General features: G+C 37.5%; 1 protein-coding gene across 1 annotated transcript; it reads left to right on the top strand.

The window, feature by feature from the left end:
• The first annotated feature begins 16,658 nt into the window (after nucleotides 1–16,658).
• On the top strand, nucleotides 16,659–17,483 carry LOC110875410 (extensin-like). Its single transcript, XM_022123606.1, has 2 exons — nucleotides 16,659–16,948; nucleotides 17,015–17,483. The coding sequence occupies exons 1-2, from the start codon at nucleotides 16,659–16,661 to the stop codon at nucleotides 17,481–17,483; spliced, it is 759 nt and encodes a 252-aa protein (XP_021979298.1).
• The last annotated feature ends 2,600 nt before the right edge of the window (nucleotides 17,484–20,083 follow it).

The raw sequence follows: 20,083 nt of genomic DNA on the forward strand, positions 1-20,083 counted from the left end.
AAATAGTTCAGTACTTTGTACTGTTCTATTAGCTCTTTTGCATCATCGTCTTCTTTGCACGAACAAACAACTGAGCTCTGGCTGAGGGGGAGTTTGCATTCATTCATTCATCAATCATTGTAAATGTTATTGAAATAAATTCAATTTTCCGGTTCATTGTGAAAAGATGTTTAATCAAAGTATTACTCTCGTTTGATTGTATGCAAAGTTTGTTTTCATCATAATTCCGCTGCACACTCATCCATTTTCATTTTAATTACAAACATAAAATACAATCAGAATCAAACTCAGATCCAACATAAAAAGTGTGAAAAAATTAAAAATAAAAAGTATTACACTAAATTCTTGTCTTCACCAAGTGATGTAAGAGACTTAGGCAAACATGGCATTTGATTCTCAAGAACTCTTACTATCAATCTTGGATCCCGAGACTACTACACACACTCTATGATGGATGATGGATGATGGTGGTGGATGATGGTGTTGTGGTGGTGGAGTGTGGAGTGTGGGTGAAGTGGGAGAGAGGTGGTGTGACACCCCAGGAAAACCAGTAAACCACGCAACCTAACTAGCTTCCTCAGTAACCACGTGCTAAATTTCGGGACGAAATTTTCTTAACATGGGGAGAATGTGACAACCCTCATAATTACATGTATCCGTACGATTAATTAATATTAAATTGTGCTTATTGATTGTGCAGAAAAATTGACTAAATGATCCTGTGTGCTTTTCTATGTGTTGAGAATTACTTGTGTTACAAAAGATGCATAAAAGACACTATACGGTACAATTTAACACATTAACGGAACGGTACTTAACCGAACAACCGGACATTACCCGGGACACCAAAATTTTGTCAGAAACATTATTTTATTATTTTTAACTAAGTATGGTCTCAAATATCCCAACACTCTATGAAAATATGTCATGCACATAATACCCTAGATAAAACACTTAACCTCCTAAATAAATACCCACTTATAATCAAAACTTACAATCCCCCCCTCTCACTATTTTCGGCTCCAAGGAGGGACCCACCTCATCATCACCAAATCCCCAACTAAATATTCCTTTTAATTTTGATTGGGCCTCTTTATTTGTTGCACTTGCCAAGAAATATGAATGATTACATGTAGGTTGGGCTAGAGATTACCATATCATCATATCACACTCTCTCTCTACAAATTCACTTTATCTTCTCCACTCTCTCTCTCTCTCTTCCTCTTGGCTGCACATAATCACCACCACCACCATCACTTCAACACTCACTCATTTGATCCATTTTCAATCCCAAAACAAGTGCTAGAAGAAGTCTTGTGAAGCTTGGAGCTTGGAGTCTTGAAGAAACATCATACCTTGCATTCTTGCGCAATTTTTCATCACCATTCTTTGTTCACAAGTTCATCCCTAGCCCTTGTGCTAGTTGTAAGTCTTCGATTTAACTTTTGATCACTTCTACGTTGATTATTCGAAAGATTGTAGTGAATGTTCAACACAAGAACATAAAAGAGAATGAACTAGAAAATGGACATAAATTTACATAAAATCTGGTTGGATTAAGTTGGTATAAGCATGCATGTTGTTTGATCATTGATTTCTCGATAAACCCGTTGTTAGAGCAATTGTTGACGTGTTTTAGTAACATTTACACTCTAAAAAGCATGCGGATTAGCATTTTTAGCCAACTTCAACTGGCTGTAACTGGATCATTATAAATCGAAAAACTGATTTTCTGAAGCCTAAATTATGTATTTTTGAAAAACGGATCGAATTACACTAGAATCGTAATTTTTCGAGGTCGTTTACTATTTTTAAAGGTCTGTTTTTGGACAGCAGCTCAAGCTGTGTTTTTACCGCAGAAAATCTGTGTTGTATTCTTAGCCGTAACTTAAAACCTGTGTATAATTAGCTCATGAAATTTTTACTGTAGATGATCACTGTTGTCGCGGTGATCCTCCAACTGGAATTTCGTCAATCGGACTTACGATAAATTTTTAGTGAATTATTCCGTAGACTGCAGTCAGAAAGTGACAAATCCTATTGCAGTCCGGTAAATGAATTTCTATAAAATATTGGTAATGAACTGGGCCTCGATATTTTTACACAATAAAATTTGGTTCGTATATGACACTCTTTAAAAATTTGGGAATTTTTGGAGTAAGTTAACTAATTTATTAAAATGCCCGAAAACAACCCAGTCTTGGATATTAAAGCTGAAATGACTTAAGTAGTAATTTGCGTGTCTAAGTGTCGAGTATGTTATCTGAGGACGATCTAATATGTAATATGTCAATGAAAGTGTTATGTGCAATTTCGTATGTTTGCTTATGAATGGGAATAGATGGGGAAGTTTATATGGGCATGAACCGTTAAAGTGAGTGCATGTTATGTGGTAGATGCATGTAGGAACTTCGTGCTTATTTGAAGTCACTAATAAACAAACTGGTAATCATATTAGGACGTGATTGACCGACCTTGACTATTAGCTATATTTGAGAGTCAAACCGAGCAACCAAAGGTGAGTTCACACACTTTCTAAGGCATGGGATTCCCGGTGATTAGGAATGGGTTAAGAATTTAAAATGGAATCTACATATCCTCCTTGGGTAGGATATGTACGGCCATCCTCCATAGGTAGGATGCCAATATTTTATTCTCCTTGGGTAGAATACGTACGTTTGTCCTCCTTGTGTAGGAGAACAACCTTAAAACTTTCTAGACAAAACTCTATCATTCAGTCCCTCATCTTATATCGACTTAATCGCCGAGGCCGATGGCGAGCGGGTCATTAGTTAATAGTGCTATTAGGTTTAACAAACCTCATACCGTGCCGTTCGGACGGGTGTGTACTAATGGACTATGGCAAACTGTCAATGATGATAGACATTGACGTAGGGCACATTTAATGTTCGTCAGTTGTCGATATGGTACGGTCTAGTAGTTCACATGGGGAAGCCCCCACGGGTTATAGATATGGTTTGGGTAATACAAGGAACTGGTTAAACATAATTTCAACTATGGGGTAACCCCCACGGCAAATAAGCCAACGAAAGTAAACCACGTTTTCAGAAAAACAACTTAAAACTAAACAACCAAACGTGAACTCACTCAACTTTGTTGTTGACTCGTTGTTACATGCCTTACAGGTCGTTAAATTTTTATGGAGCCTGCACGAGGAGGCGGTTGTTGTGGAGTACGGATTGTTATTTTCCGTAATAAACATTTAATCCTTATGAACTTATTAAACCTACGTTTTGGACTTTAAACTTATAAACTATGGAACTTATGCTTTGGTTTTATGTTTAATGCTTCCGCTGTTAACTTAAAGCTGGTTACTTTATTTTGGTCACCAATTGTATTGTGGTTGGTTTTATTTACTTAATTACGTTGTTCAATATGATTGGTGGCTGGATCCTGGTCATGTCACGCCTCCAAGCGGTGATACTCCGCGTGTGGATTTTGGGGGTGTGATAGGTGGTTTGTCAAGGGATGCCTTTGAAGTGAACCAAGCACCCCTATTATAGCCTGCACAGAAGCCCGGACACGGCCCCGTATCCATTGGACACGGCCCAGTGTCCACCCATCTTCTCTTTCTTCATTAAATGCAGTTTGTCTGCATTAGTTGACCACGCCCCCGTGTCCGTTGGGCACGGCCCCGTGTGCGGAAGCGTATCTGTACTATCAAGATTTGCTTGGATTCTTCGAATTTTAGCGTTGACCACGGCCCCGTGTCCGCTGGGCACGCCCCCGTGTTGGGAAATAGAAGCTTCTACAACTTTGTCTTTTCTGCAGACACTTGGGCACGCCCCCGTGTTCATTGAGCACCGGGCGTGTTCAGCCTTCTGATCTCTTGTTTTTGCTTGGGAAGATGCTGTTGAGGGGTCGGGCATGCCACGTTTATTCCTTTTCTTGTATTATTGTTAGATTTGGTTGCGTTTTTGCTTCTTTTGTTCATTTAAGCTTTTTTAACCCTAAAAATACAAAAGGAAGACAAAAACACACTTTTTCCAACATTAGTACTAAAAAAAGGGTTAGTTTTATGCCTGAATTGATGTAATTTATATGTTGCATTTTACACACATCAGTTAACGTGTTTGATTGTACTTGATTGTCTTAAGCGATGAATGTTAAACGTCATGTTTTATGATACATAGCCTTATGGGCCGAACCCATTTTTCCTTCTCTTCTAATTCTCGGCCCAATCCAAACGAGCCCATGGAAGCCCATCTCACTTGTTGAGCGTATACACACATACACAGTTTATGTGTATGGCCCTCATAATCTCACTAACCACAAAACTAGCAAACCCTACTCCCTCTTCCTCTCTCTCTCACTCGGCGGCATACCATAGCTTTCTTGTTCGAGATCTTGGTTTCATCATCTCATCCGGTTAGTGCTAGTCCTTAATATCTATTGATCGATATAAGTGGGTGTTTGATTATGTTCTTACATGTTAATTTGTGTTAGGATTGCATGTTAGTAAAATCCTTGATGAACAAACTTGCACTAACAAACTGTTAGGATCGATTTAGGGGCATGAGTAATGTTAGTCGATGATCTAGAACTGTTTAATTATGTACTCGTTGGTATGATTATGTAATGGAAACTGATTTAAAGGATAATGTGTTGTTATTGGTCATGATGATCGAATCATGGGTTAGGGCTCTTACACATAAGAGTTTTTATTGAGTTTGAATGATGATTATGTTCGATGATAGTTGTTTCGATTAAGTAATGATCTGAAACTGCATGATAACAAATGATGGTTGAAATACTTCTTCAATGATTCGGTTTGAATATTCAGAATGATTGATAAAAATTGTTGATCATGATAATACTTCATGAACGTGTATGATTGCTGATTTAATGTGATATTTAATCTGATTTTAAATTGCCAAACCTGTTATGGATGATGCGGAGATAATGGGCTGCAATTTAGGAAGTCTGTTACATCCTTGGTCTAGACAGTGGTTGCGAGCCGAGACCGCACAGTCTCAACTCGAAACCACACCTCACTTGTACACAAACAACACTCGAGACCTTGGTTGCGGGTCTTGTTGCGACTCGAGACCTGACCCGAGACCACCTACTCTCGAGTGATGAATGCATGAACAAAGAATCCCCTTAGTTGCGACTTATAAATTTATATAAGTTTTCATTCTTTTATTATATAGAGTATAGATATAGATTCGCGACTTATATAAATATAAATTAATTAGACATGTATTCATGCGGATAAGATTTTTATAATAATCCTATGAAGATTAAGATTTTAGAATCATTGAATATGAAAAATAAAGATTAATTATATACCATCTTAGTTATGGACTTATAGGATTAAGATGATTTTAAAACTATTTTTCTCTTGATAAGAATATATCCTAACAATCTTGATTATGATTTTTATACGAAAACAATAAATGTGAATGCAGTATGTCTATCAGTTTCATCAATCTCAGATCGTAGCAGAAAACAGATCAAGACAAGGTTTTGTATTGTTAAAATTAGGGAAAAGTCTATTTTAAATGAGGAGTGGCAAACTTGTAATTAAGGAGAACTTTCTTAATGCCTTCCCTAGAAATAGAGATGTTATGTTAGACTTTTAAGGGTTTTTGCTCATTTGAAGAAGTTAGAGAGAGAAAGCTCTACGAGGTAATTCACGGTTCTTGTATTTGTTATATCATCAATCGAATCATCGGTTAATTACGTTCTTGTGTCCGATCCACACATGTACACAGATTCCGCACGCCGTACGTGTTCTTCGCAATCGAAGGTTATTCGAAATCGATCCGGAAACGAGTTCACAAGTGGTATCAGAGCGGGAGATCGGTTGCACGGATTAAAGACACGAGATTTCATCAAAACCGGAGCTTAATCGCATCAAATTTCATCATATTTTCTGTTTCGACTCATCTTCACGTTTTACACCTTAAATCTCATATCTACAAAAATTTAACGGTTAAAAAACGCTTGAAATTTTGATATAATGTGCGAAAAACGGTTTTGATTAATCCTCCAAAGTTTTAAAACAAATTCGAAGATTTATGCGCTCAATTGGTTAAAAAACTGATCGAAAAAATGAAGTTGTTCGCTGAATGTGTTTGGTACAAAGCTATAGCTTCGTACGAAGCCAATTAGATAAGAAGGAATTTTCGTACGAAATCACAATTGTTACATTTTGGTACGAAGCCACGTTTTTTACAAAGTCATATTTTGCAATCTGCATGCATTATGCACATTATACTAAGCTAGGCTGTTACACATGCACGTGTCCTCCATATTTGACTTTTAAGAAATCCACAGACCACAGCAATTGCATGCATTGCCTGCATGCAAGATATTATATTGGTACGAACCCATTTTAGTACGAAGTCACTTATACGAAGCTAGTTGTGTTGTGCTGTTTATACGAAGCCACAGCTTCGTACGAGGTCTAGTATTACAAACTCAGGTCTGCATACTTCGCACAAATAAAAACGTTGTTGATTAGTTGTTTCATACAACCTGCATCCGTAGAATCAATCGCAGAAGTGTGTATCTGCAGATTGTTCAGAATTGTTTTGAAATCGATGTCGGTTCGAATTCAGGTGTATATCCGCAGAATTAAGAATCTGTATACATGAATCAGGAAGCAAGGCTGTTATAACTTTGCGAGAATTAAGGATTGAGTTCGAGTCCTATTCACAAATCGAACAAATCTACATTTGTTTGTGCGCAGAAGTGTTATTTACAGATCTGCTTACTTTCATTCGAACAAACCCAGCAATCAAGTAATCACGGACCAACTGTTTGAGTACATTCGCAGATTAGTGTTCACTGATTTTATTCGCTGCAGATAATTCGTCCAGTTATTCGCAAAACAGCCGCACTTCATGCGCAGTTCAGTTCGCTGATCTGTTATTCGCTGCAGAAACGTTTACTGCAGACTTCGGGTCATTCGAAAAGTCTAATCGCAGAACTGTTTAATCACAGAAAGACATCATTTGCGCAGAATTTCGTTATTTGTTCGCAGAAGTGTTCGCAGAATCAGTTTAGCGACAGAAATCTGTTTATCCGCTGCCATCAGCAGTATTGAAGTTCATTCGTAAAGCTGTAGTTATCTGTTTATCAGATTCATTCGCCGCTCGCGCAAATCTGTTCGAAAGAGTTTGTCAATCCGTAGATTATAGTTGGAAGTTTTTTCACGAATTCGCAAGACTGAAGCAATCGAAAATCCGTGAGTTGATTCATTTGCTGAAAGTTTGACCATCGCTAAAAGTTGGTTCAGTCGAAACTCAAAAATTCATTCGTTGGGATCTGCGCTGAAACAAGCTGAAAGTTTTGTCCATTTGCAGAGTAATTCGTCGCTGAATCAGGTCTATCCACAGTTCATTCGCTGCGAAACATAATTCATCCGATAAAACGGTCATTCGCTCGGAAGTTTGTTCGCAGACTCGTCTTCATCCGTGGATTTTGCATTCGCTAAAAAAAGTGGTCGTTTGTCCGAAATAAGTCCATTCCATTCTCCGGAAGTGTCAAATTCTCATACGGACCAAACTTATCTCATTCGGTCGATAAAGCCTATTCGGACTTGTTAAAAGTTCATCCGCGCCATTCACGTTTGATTTACACAAGTTTTACTCATTCATCCGCAAACTTTAAATCATTTCTCATTCACATGTATCTAGTATTTTTCAAGTGTTCGATTTCAAAACTAACGATTGTTTTGTGTGATTGCAGGTGATTCGAAGATTCGAGATCATGGCAGACGAATTTTATAACACGTTTTATAACGCTTACACATCCGAAACAACGTCGGAGACAAGAAGCATTTGGAGAACAATTTCGGATAGTCTGAATTACGATAACATGTACGGAAACCAACAGAAACCACCTAGATTAATGAATATCGAGGACTATAATTGGTGGAAAAAAACGATTTGAGGGATGGGTAAAAGCGTGCGCTTATAATAGTTGGGTAATGTTAAAATTGGGATATAAAAAACCAACTAAAGATGGTGGAGTTTAACTAACGCTCGAAGAATATAATGCAACAGATGAAAAAAACGTATCTACTGAACAAAAGATGATTGCACTATTATATTAATTTGTTCGAGACGATATTATTTCACTACTTGATTATGACAACTCTTCAAAAGGTTTATGGGAAGCGTTACAGAAAAATGTGTGGGTGGTGATGAAATTGTTTAAAACAAACGATCATTATTGAAAAAAGAATTTGATTTGTTTACATGCTTGAAATGCGAGAGCGTTCATTAAATGATTGAAAGATTTTGCCATCTTAAACTCGAACTGGAGAGGTTTGGTGTTTACAAAGACAATGAAGAGATCATTGACAGGCTGATCGAAGCATTTCCAAATGAAAACGATTGGTCACACTATGTCATGATACTCAAAAATAGCAATGATACGAAAACAATGACCCTTGATTGGTTGATTGAAAAGCTTGAAGGCCACGAACTGGAATTGCAAAAGCAAAACAAAATGGCAAATCAAAATTATCAACAAAATGTCGATTTATACTACCGAAGAAGCATGTTGATGAATGATCCAACACCAAAAACGGCGTTTAGTGCTGGTAGCTCAAACGATTCATCACAACAAAGTCTTCCAAAATGTGATTCGGGTTATCATTCATCCTCTGCATCAAAGCCGTCAAATCCGAACATAGTTCAATGCAACATCGCCATAGACTTGAAAAATTCTCAAAGCATGAATGTAGAAGTAGTCAAGCAACAAATGGTGTTCTTAGCGTCTATTCTGGAATCGTGAAAGTCTGGTCGCGGGTAAAGTTGGAAACCTAAATATGACCAAGGAAGATTATGACCAGATCGATCTAGAGGAGATGGAGCTGGTCAATATAAAATGGTGCATGGCTAGCGTTATGAGGAGAGCTTAACGGTTTATGCAGATTACAGGAAGATCTTGTTTGGGAGCTGCTGATACGAAATTGGGATTTGACAAGTCAAAAGTTACCTGTTTCAAGTGCAAACAGAAAGGGCACTTCAAAAGAGAGTGCACAAACAGGCAAACAGATGAAGCTGTTAATCCGTTTCGGGATGATTACTACCAAAAGGCAATCTACCATCGCGTCAGTGAGCCACCAAAGGTGAATCAAAAGCAAATCGGTGAAGGTTCATCAAAAGATAGAAAACAAGCAATGGTAGCAGATTGGGTAATTCAAGAAGACGAAGGGTTCAATTGGTATAACTACATTCCAAGAGAACATCATGCGTTAGTTGCTGAAGTTGAAGGTGATAAACAATGGCAGAAAGATTTTGCTTGACATGAGATTGAAAAATTATATGTTCCTTTTATGGAAGCATAGAGAGCAAAAAGATGGGATGCTGAAAGAGAATGCTATTTGGATCCACAAGTTGATCCTAAGAAGGTGGATTTCAAGGCAGCAATAGATGTCTTTCCAGCTTGTGATACGTACTATATGAGGAGATCGAAAGAGAAAGATTATGAAGAAAATTTGTATAAACGTTTAAAGGAAGTATTTTACTCGAGTCTACCAAAAGTGATGGAGTTGAAAAAGAAGAAAGAAGAAGAGATTGAGAAGCTGGTTCATCAGGTAAACAAAACAGCAGGAGAGGCTGATGAGAACCAGCAAAAGGATGATGAAGATCAGAAGCTGACGACAGAAGAGTCAAATGTGCCAGACGAAATTGAGGTAAAAATTCAAACTGAATCTTCTGAGTCGTCAAATAAAGATGAAAATGTTAAACAATTTGTTGATAAAACTGAAGAACAGTGCAGGAACTGCATGGAAACGTGCAAAGCCTGTACTGAGAAAGACGAAAATTTAAAATCAAGAGATACTGAATTAACTAAAATCAAAACAGTTTTCAAATCAAAATGTAAAGAAATGCTTGAAAATGAAGAAGCTTTGAAACAAAATGTCAAAAAGCTGACACTGAAATGTCAAGATTTTGAAAAAGAAAAAATGAAATTTTAAAACAAAAGTGTTCGGCAAAATGTAATGATTGTGTTCAAAAAGATAATATCATTCACGAATTACAAAAAGAATATGATAGAATGAAATGGTCATATAATAACATACAAGAAGCTTATGATACTTTGAAGAGACAAGTCAAATGTATGGACCGTAGATTGTCAGAAAGTTTAAAAACAACAAGACTTTTTGAGGCCAAATATGAAGAAAAGCAACAGGAGTTAAATAAATGTATTGATGAAGTTGCTAAACTTAAACAAGAATTGGCTGAAAAAGAAATATTGTTACAAAACTTCAAAGTTATCACAGTTCTTCGTACATTCTCTAACGTATTTTCAACATCACACCAGATGATAAAGATTCTAAAAAGAACAAAAAGGGTATTGGTTCAGAATATCATCAGGTGCCACCAATATTGAGAGGTAATTACACGTTTTATGATGAAGAAAAGGTTGCAAAAGGTTTGAACATGGTTGACCAATTACCTGAAAATCTTGATATGACTTACACCAAATCTGATGATGCTGATGATTCAGAGGTGGTAAGTAAGGTTGTTGAAAACGTTTTGAGGGACGATTCTACCAAAAATGGTAAGTCCGAGTCACAAGATGAAAATGAAGGAGGTTTTCATGAAACTTACATGAAAAATTGAAAATCTGAGAAAGATGCGAATTATGACCAAAAAAAGATTGGCTTATACCATGATTGGATTGGACAAATTATTCTCAGATAACATAACGAGTTCCGGATTCAGAATGTGATTGTGGATAAAATTGATAAAGTTTTTAAACTGGTAGAGATCGAAAAGTGAGAAATTTCAAAATTTGTTGGTTAGAACAATAAAACTTTTTATAACAAACCTGGTTACAAAAAGAAGAATATGAAGGCTGGGTTGGGTTATAAAAAGACACAAAACCAAAAGAGAAGGTATGAAAAATCAAATTTTCAGAAAAAAAATGAACTTTGTTCATGGAACAAGTTCAGAAGAAGAGAAAGAACTCCAATTTAGACGACAGTCTAATGAAAAGTTGTATGCTCAAAAGAAACAACAACAGCAGGCTAAAGATGTTTCAAAGAAAACATGCTTTAAATGTCAAAAAGTGAGACATGTTAGTCGTAAATGCCCACAAAATTTAAAGCATGTTGATGTTGTCTAAAAAACAAAGAAGTCTGATGTTGTGAAACAAACGTCAACCAAGGTTGAGTCGAACCAAACTTGGAAGCCGAAAACATCCAAGGATGAATCACAACAAACCTGGAAACCAACAACACCTAGATTTGTGACTAAACAAAGTTGGAAAACAACGGCCGATTTAACAAAGCCACACCAATTTTGGAAACCAAAAGATGATTTGTTAAAACAAAACATTCAAAACGAGTCATGATTTAATCAAAGAAATAGTTTAAAAGGACAAACCTAGGTGGTTAAGAAAAAAAGGACTTCTTTAGCAGAGAAAAATCAGGAAATATTTTTAGAAAAATGAACTAAATTATCCAGTTTTGCCTAGAAAGATACATGTTCAGCTACTTGAGTCAAAACAGGCTTGGGTTGCTTTGTTCAAGTAATTGAATTGTTTGTATGGCAGGTGCTCCTGAAGACGGTTGAATGTCAAGTAAGAGAGCAGAGTAGCCTGGCACTGGAGGCAGTAAATCCCTGAAACTGAAAACAGGGAGTTGGATTGTTTTTGTACGTAAATAAACCATAATCCAAAAACCCTAAAAATAGAACAAATTTAAAAACTAAAATATGTTTTTAATCTGTCAAAAACTGAAAAAATGAAAAAAAAAAATATGTTTGTTTTTAAAATTGTTAAAAATCAAAAATCTTAAAAAATATTTGTTGATTGAATACGCCGAAACCCTCACGGCTGAACAAACATGATTATATTCACAAGTGATTGAAAATGGTTTTACCACTGTCAAAAATCAATGTGTTGCAAATCATGGGGGTACTTTATGCAAGACATAGTGTGTTTAAGCAGAAATTGGATGGCGAGACAAAGCTATCTACATCGGTTTGTCAAATTTTCTTTAAAATGTTTTGGATTTTAGGGGGAGTAAGAATTTTGAAAATGCAAAAGCATTTGAAAAATTGAAAAAGCCAAAAACAATAGAAAATTCAAAATAAGTTTTTGTTTAAAAAGAGGAAAGGATAATACATCAGTAGACAATCACAGTATGCTAAATAAATGGAAAGTTAAAATGTGATAAACGGTCTCACTGATGATATGCCAGTAGGTTTTTGCACATTTAGTAGATTGATTTCGAGATATAAACCTAAAATCAATAACTTGCTTATTTTGTGGGGAACATCTCTCAGATATATGGGTAACCCCCCATAATCTCGTTTGAGAGGTTGCTTGATTCTGAGATACTAGGTCTTTATACTGTTTGAAATCTGGGGTATTATACCTGGTCTTCTGATTTTGCGTCAGCAATGGCCTAGAACTCGTATAATACTTTATGCGCATTAAAAAGCTTTCCCTCTGCATAAAAATTGAAAAATATTGAAAGATATAAATCAAGTCCAATTGTAAAGTAGATCCCTAAGTGGGACACACCTCAAAGTCGAGCCTTCATCTCTTTGACCTGAACGGTAGTTCATACCTGAGCTCTCAAGGTTTCGCACTATGTAACATCTCGAAAATTCCTGTCCATTAAAATACAGACACGTGTCGCATTAGACAGACGTGTCAGAGAAACCGGATTAAATAAAAGATGTAAGGTAGGATTTCTGATAAAAAGGGGCGTCATGTTATTTAAAATTTACCTCTGAACGACCCAAGGGCGACACGTTATTAAATCACCTCTGAGCGACCCAAATTTTTATAAATCCCAAGATCCTAAAATCATTTGATAAACATCTTATACAATAACCGGTTGCCCTCAAATAAATAAAGTTCCATGTTTCATGTGAACTCGAAATTTGGCAGGAATGTTACTACTAATAATGTTAAATAAAAGTCTTAAGAAGGGATCAAAATGGTTAATTACCTTGGCCAACTAACATGAGAATCCAAGGATTTATTCTTGATGTTTCCGTCAAATTTAAGTTGCCATAAGATTCCAAGACATCAATGTTCATGCAAGCATGCAAAACCTGTCAATGGTGGACCCTACATTGCAGTAAAAGTCTGATATTTCGACATTTGAAAGTTGCATGGTCAAGACTTAAAAGTTTGAAAATTTTTGTCCTCTGACCACCTCTTACGGACCGCAAGGCCCCAAGCTTACGGTCCGTAAGGAGGGCACCTGAACCTGTTTCAGCAAGGTCGGTTACGGACCGTAACAGTTTTAGCTTACGGTCCGCAAGAGGTCCTTACGGACCGTAAGGCCTCAAGCTTACGGTCCGTAAGACCGTCGCTGGCAGCAAGTTTTGGACAGCTGCCTGTCCAACCCGTTTAACCGACTTAAAACGCAAAATTATGAAACCATGGGCTTGCTAGGCAGTTTTTAGGCCTCTAGGAACACCTGGGATGATCCCCCAACCATTGTAGACTTGTTTGTCACAATCTTGGACCTCTTGGCTCACTATATAAGAACTTGAAGTGTGACCATTTTTCACTTGCTCATTCACACTTCACTCAAGGGCACTCTTGGAGCTTTTCTGGCCAGCAACCCATTTTCTTTAGGTCCCTAATCCTTCTTAGGACTCTTGTAAGTGCTCTTAACCTCCTTTAATCCATTCTAACTTAGTTAATTAAGTAAAAGTCAACCCGTCGTAATTAAGGTTTGACTTCGTGATTAATCATAATGTGCTCTGTCAAATCACGAATTAAAAATACCTTCAGGAAGGTAATTATGTAGGGAGCAAACCCTTAAAAGGTTATTTCCAGATTCGCACTCTAAGCATGTCAATTGTCGAGTCAAAGCAAACTATAAAAAGTCAACAGGATGCTTAATTTCAAATTAATGCATAATTAGCAATGTAGGTTGCATGTAACCTGTTTGAACATTAATATAACTCGGTAATAAGTATAAGAACATGTTCCAACATGTTCAACTCGACAATTTTCTGTTTATACCCGGTTCGGAACCGAAAGTCGCATAGTTTGACTTTCGCTTTGACTTTCAGTTCTGACCCGTTTTAGTCAAGATTAAGATTGCCTTAGAGCTTCTTTTGGACCTTATAACATGTTAGTATATCCTCCAGTGATTGTACAACTCGGTTCATTAGATATCTTGTTCATATGCATGATTCCGTTAAATGCCCATATGTTGACCATTATGCCCAAATGTCTAAAAATCATAGTTTTTGAAAATATAAAAAGGTAGACATCTTAGTTACTGAAATGTAGACTTGTCCCCAAAATTTGACATCAGTTTGAGGTCTAGATTAAGAGTTATGCTCATTAGCGTAATTAGAAGCTTCCTTAGTGTATAATTAGCGTATTTAACGCTTAGCCTATCTAAACCCAAATTTTTAATCAAAACTTTATACCCACTGTTATATAATAATATTTTGGGAATTTTAAAGATTTTTATTTATTTTTAGGCTGAACATAACTTAGGATTATAAACTTAATTCGGCTTGTGTCGGTTTTGCCCTTTTCGACTATAAAATGAGTTTTACAAAACCTTTTGACCCCAAACCTTTTCCTACTGATTTATTATGTTAAATATAATATTTTGAGCCTTATGGAATTATAAAAATATCAGCTTTTCTTTTAAAACCCGGAAATGGCTCCAAATCGCCTTTTTAGGCATTTTTACGACATAGTATATGTCAAAACTAGTTTTTATATAAAAGGTCTAATACCTACTGATATATTTAATAAAAAAATTTATGTTATAACAGTAAACTAAAGTTGAAAACTCAGATTTCCCATTTTTACCTTTTTAGCTTATGTAAAATTACCAAAATGCCCTTATGTGGCATAATTGGTGTTTAAAATTATTTGGGGCATAATTGGACATACCTTACTGATATTACAACATATTTGGTGCATATAATCTCAGGAAACTTGCATATGACTTATACGGTTACCCGTTACGCACTTTCGCGTTCGGATCGGCTTATGGAACTAGTTCACGTATATTAGCCGAAACGGGTCAAACCGTATCATCTTAGTCTCCAAATCCAGAATGTGTTTAGTTTACCCATATTATACAAGTATCCAAGCTTGTAGGGTCTAAATCATATTCCTTCCCGGTTTTCGCATTCCTCGCGGTTAAACCATATTTACTCTTTGAAGCTAACTGGTCTAGGCTTAGGCTATATTAAAGACCCGTTAGGATTCTAATAGGTTATTATAAACCTTCGTTCCAGAATAGGAGCCCATTAAAAGACACGTGCATTTTTGCTTTTGTGGTTATACTTGCTCAGGTAAATACTTTTAACTTATTTTCCCTATACGGGCTTGGGGGTACGGTATATAAATTACCGCTTGGTCGGGCAATTGACCCCAACTCATTAGAAGTTGGGTATTATCAATGTGACCCGTTTGAAAACTTGGTTTTGTTTGTTTTTACGCCTTTGGGAGCTTGATGACCATGTCCCGGATATCCTTGGCATCATTTTTGGCCACGACCTTGACACCCGGGTGTAGGCGTACACCCGGTATTATGTCCATATTATTAAGGTATAAACTTTGGCTTCCCGCCGCGAACTTATACTAGTGGTGTGTCATTTAACCTTAAACCCGACACGACTCGGGCGACTGAACGCACAACAAACATGTAAATCTTTTACAAGTTTAACTTTGATTAATTATTCCCAAGTTATAAAATGTTTTGTGCCTTGTGCATTTAAAATCAATTTCTCAAATGTTTTCAAAATGAGTCAGTTAAATTGTATTTACCAGTGCAAACTGACGTATTTTCCTCAAAAAGATTAAGTGCAGGTGTTATACGTAATAGGCTGGTTTCTCCTTAGCATCATAGAGTCTCGCAAGCTTTGGGATGCATCTATCTGTTGAACAATTTTCTTCTTTTTATTCCGATCCGCCTGTGGATCTATTTCGACTATATGTGATACTTGATATTACACTTAATGGTTGAGATAAAATCTATTTTCATTTGCTTCTGCTGTGCATTATAATTTGTGTTGTTTGACAAATGATGATATCAACAACGTCACGATACTCCCCCGCCGGGCCCACCGGTGACACGTGGAAATCAGGGGTGTGACAGGTTGGTATCAGAGCCAACACTGAGTGAATTAAACACTAGCCATTTGTGTCTAATCTCAGTGCACAAATTGCACAATCTTCGAGTTCCAAGTCTAGACATTGAACATAGGACAAACTCTGTTTTGTTTTATTTTGAGACTTTTATTATTATTGTTGTTGCTATCTAAATCATGTATGCAGGTCAACATGCCACCCAGATTCCTTCGTGGTAGAGGCAAGGGACCCGTCACGGGCCATGACCACGAAGCCAGGCCTTCGCACCGGCGTACTCCATCCATCACTATGAGCACGAGCCCGCAAGAGCCAAGGAGGCTCTATGTTGAACCTGGAAGACGATCTGTCTCCCTTAGCTCTTCTCCTTCTTACCAACACTCCTTTGGACCCCACTCGGAAAAGAGCCCAACCAGCAACCATCCTCTTTCATACCTTTGTAGAGATCCAACTCTCATCACTCTTTTGGTGACCCAACCCCAGTTTTTCAAAGCCGATTCAATCCGGCCAACATTCTGCCAGAACCCGTGGGTTTTAACCCACTTGGACCTGAAGACCATTTCTCTGGGGAAAACGACATGGACGAAGATACTGACCCCATGGAGCCTGCATCAGGAACGCCGAACCACCCCATTGAGATCTCAGATGGGTCATCGTTCCATGGATCGCCGTATCGCGGACCGGACAGTTTTCAGGAGAGGTTTAACCAGTATGACTGGTACTTCACCCCATCCGAGCACTCGTCGTCCCACCAGCAGTATAAGCAACAACAGGATCCTTCGGAGGGTCAACGATTTGTGGCAGTCACGCCGCCGCCACCATCGCCAGTAGAGCAGCAACCGCCTCCTGAGCCACCGAGGCGGAGAAGGTCGAACGCATGGATGTCCGTGCGAGGTGGAGTTCGAATTAGTACTCCCCAGCCTTCAATTGGCAGCCATTACCCGCCACTACAGGAAGAAGAGGACCCACAGTTGGGAGGTCCATCGAGCCCTATTCCAGACATCAACTCAGTACCTGTGGTACCACCTTTGGGTTTCGATAACCCAATTCCTCCATATGCTGGATCAGCGGCATACAACCCCTTCGAGCAGCCGGCGCATACCCACTACAACGATAATTATGCTAGTGTGGATCCGTATCAAGAGGCATGGAACTACAATGACCTTCACCCTGAAGGACCTTATGGAGGACCTTGGACTACTGGCTACCCGACTTATGGGTACCAGCATCCGCCACCTCCTCCACCGGTATATCAACCGCCTCAGCCACAGCTTCAGCAGGAGGTTCTTGAAAGGTTGAACCAAGTTGAACAGGAGGTTCGTGAAGACCGCAGAGAGCGGCAAGGCTTCTTCAAGGGTCTGTCAGATTTGCTAAAGGGAAAGTCCAAGAGGAGGGGTCATTGAAAACCCTTGTTATTTTATTTATGTTGTAATTCGGTCCCTGCGTGGACTTGTTATTTCAGTATTCAGCTCCTGCGTGAGCTTGTCCTTTTGTACTCTGCTCCTGCGTGAGCATGTTTGGTTAGTTAACCCCTGCGTGGGTTTGTTCTCGTTTTCCGCCCCTGCGTGGGCATTTATTTTAGTAGAAGTCCCGTTTGGGCAATTGTTGTACTGGTTTAAAACAATTTTTGGGATGTTTTAGTTAAGTTTTCATTTTATTAATTGAATGCATAAATAATGAAAATAAATGAAAATTTAAAAGATCTGCCATTATAATTAATTGGTAAAACCTAAAGAGAACCAAGACCTAGCCTTATAATTCATAAAAACAGGGCCAAGATGGTAGTTCCATAATTAGGTTAAGATCCATAATTAACATCTCAAATTAGGACTACTCTGCGTTAATTAATAAAGAATCTTGGAGGTAAAATGTAGGATCGGAATCTGACCCGAACGAGTCAATCAGAGGAGTTTGATCAGATACAGGTGCGGAAAACAAGTACCTGACGAAGAAACAGCTAGATCTTCACTTAATTCTCTTTACTGATTGATTTAACACTTTCTACACGCAATTCTCACACCGGCAGCACCTCGGTATGGAAATCTCAAAGTTACAAATGTGGACCTCTCATATGGTATTTATAGGTGAGGTGGACCTCTTATTCGGCATGTCCGTATAAGTGGTCCAGGTAGGTGTGAGGTGGACCTCTTATTCGGCATGTTCGTATAAGCGGTCCAAGACTCTAAAACACCTAAACTCTCTAGTTTTCTTGTAAAACGCGCCCTAATCTATACAATACAATGAAAGACTCGATCTAAGACGAAATCAACAGATGTAGTGCACCAACAGACTCCCCCTCAGATGTTGATGGAGTCGACTATCGAGTCACAACAATGCTGTGTCTTCACATCTTCAGTCTTGATCAGCCTCTGGGCTTTCCTTTCTCTCTGTCTTCAGACTCCCCCTCTCGATTTACTGGTATTCCGTTGTTCTTCAGTAACATCTTCAGGATCGTTGTCTGTCTTTTTCATCTAACAGCTTCTCATCTTATCCTGCAAATTCTCTACCCAAAACATAAGTTTTACAATTTTAGAATAAAGATGTATGCACTACAACAAACTCTTCTTCAAATCAAACTGAAACGTTATCAGTGACAATCTTGATGAACCACCTGAAAGGTTAAATTATGAAAACATTTGATTCTATACAAACACTCCCCCTCAAATATTGCTCATCATGTTTAGCACTCGGAATTTTGAAAATCAGCTTTCCAATATCAGTTGTCGAAAATCTTTTTGAATTTTTTAAAATTTTATGCTAAAACACACTGAAAATCTTTCTGGATTTTGAAATAAAGAAAATATGTAATGTAGAAAAGAAATATTTACAAACAATATTTTTGTGAGTTCGTGTAAGAGGATCATATCAGATTATGAGACATGTCACCAACACCGTTAAGCTTGATTTCATTTTAAGTTCTAAACAATTCACCTTGATTATCAGTATATCGGTCCACAGAAATTTTCACACAAAGTTCAATTAATCCGAGAGACGAATTTAGTGTCTTAGAAACCGACTCATTCATGTGTCCCACTACTTGAATATACTCCTGTATCCAGATCCCAATATTCAGTCTTACAGGTGAGTATACCACAGATGATATATGTTCAGGGGTTAAATGCGAAACCGTGAGAGCTCAGGTCAGAACTTCCGTTCAGCAGAGAGATGACGGCTCGACTTTAGGTGGGTCCCCTTTAGAGGATCTTTTAGCTTTCAACAGCAGATTATCAATTTTATTGTCTAATCAGCTGAGGGCTGCGCTTTTTCAAGCATTTGCAGAAAGTATTATCCAGGGACTAGGTCAGTACTTCCATACAGCAGAAGTCCCAGGATAATACCCCAGATATCACTGAGTATAAAGACCTAGTATCTCAGAATAAGGGACCTTTCAAACGAGATTTCAGGGGTTACCTATATATCCAAGCAGTTTTGTAAACCCACAGAATAAACAAGTTTGAATTTTAGGTTTATATCTCGTTTCAATTTACTAAATGTGTAACAATTTTGTGAAAAATCTACTGACACATCTAGAATAAAATTGTTTATCACATTTTAACGTTTCAAATCTTTAGCATGTTGTGACAGTCCACTGATGTACTATCATTTCCTCTATTCACAACAAAACTCATTTTAAATTTTATCATGTTTTTGTATTTTTCAAATTTTCTAATGTTTTTGGATTTTCTGAAATTCTTACTCCCCCTAAAATGCAAACACATTAAAGAAAATTGAAAACAAACTGTACAAAAATATGACAACCTATATCAAATCGCATCAATTCGCCATTCACTCGGCATAAACAATCTGAACTCCCCCTTTTACAAACCATTTTCTCATTTAGATTTCAAAACACTTAAGTTTGTTTTAATCAAAATGATTTTTCCGGAAAATGAGTTTGTTAAGATAAAACCACTTGTAGGTTTATCACTTGTTAAAATCAGGGATTCGGTTCATCATCTTGTTCTTTGAATATCATGAGTTAGTAAATCAAGTACAACTTAAT

This window comes from Helianthus annuus, chromosome 9, assembly GCF_002127325.2.
Source record: "Helianthus annuus cultivar XRQ/B chromosome 9, HanXRQr2.0-SUNRISE, whole genome shotgun sequence".
Classification (NCBI taxonomy): domain Eukaryota; kingdom Viridiplantae; phylum Streptophyta; class Magnoliopsida; order Asterales; family Asteraceae; genus Helianthus; species Helianthus annuus.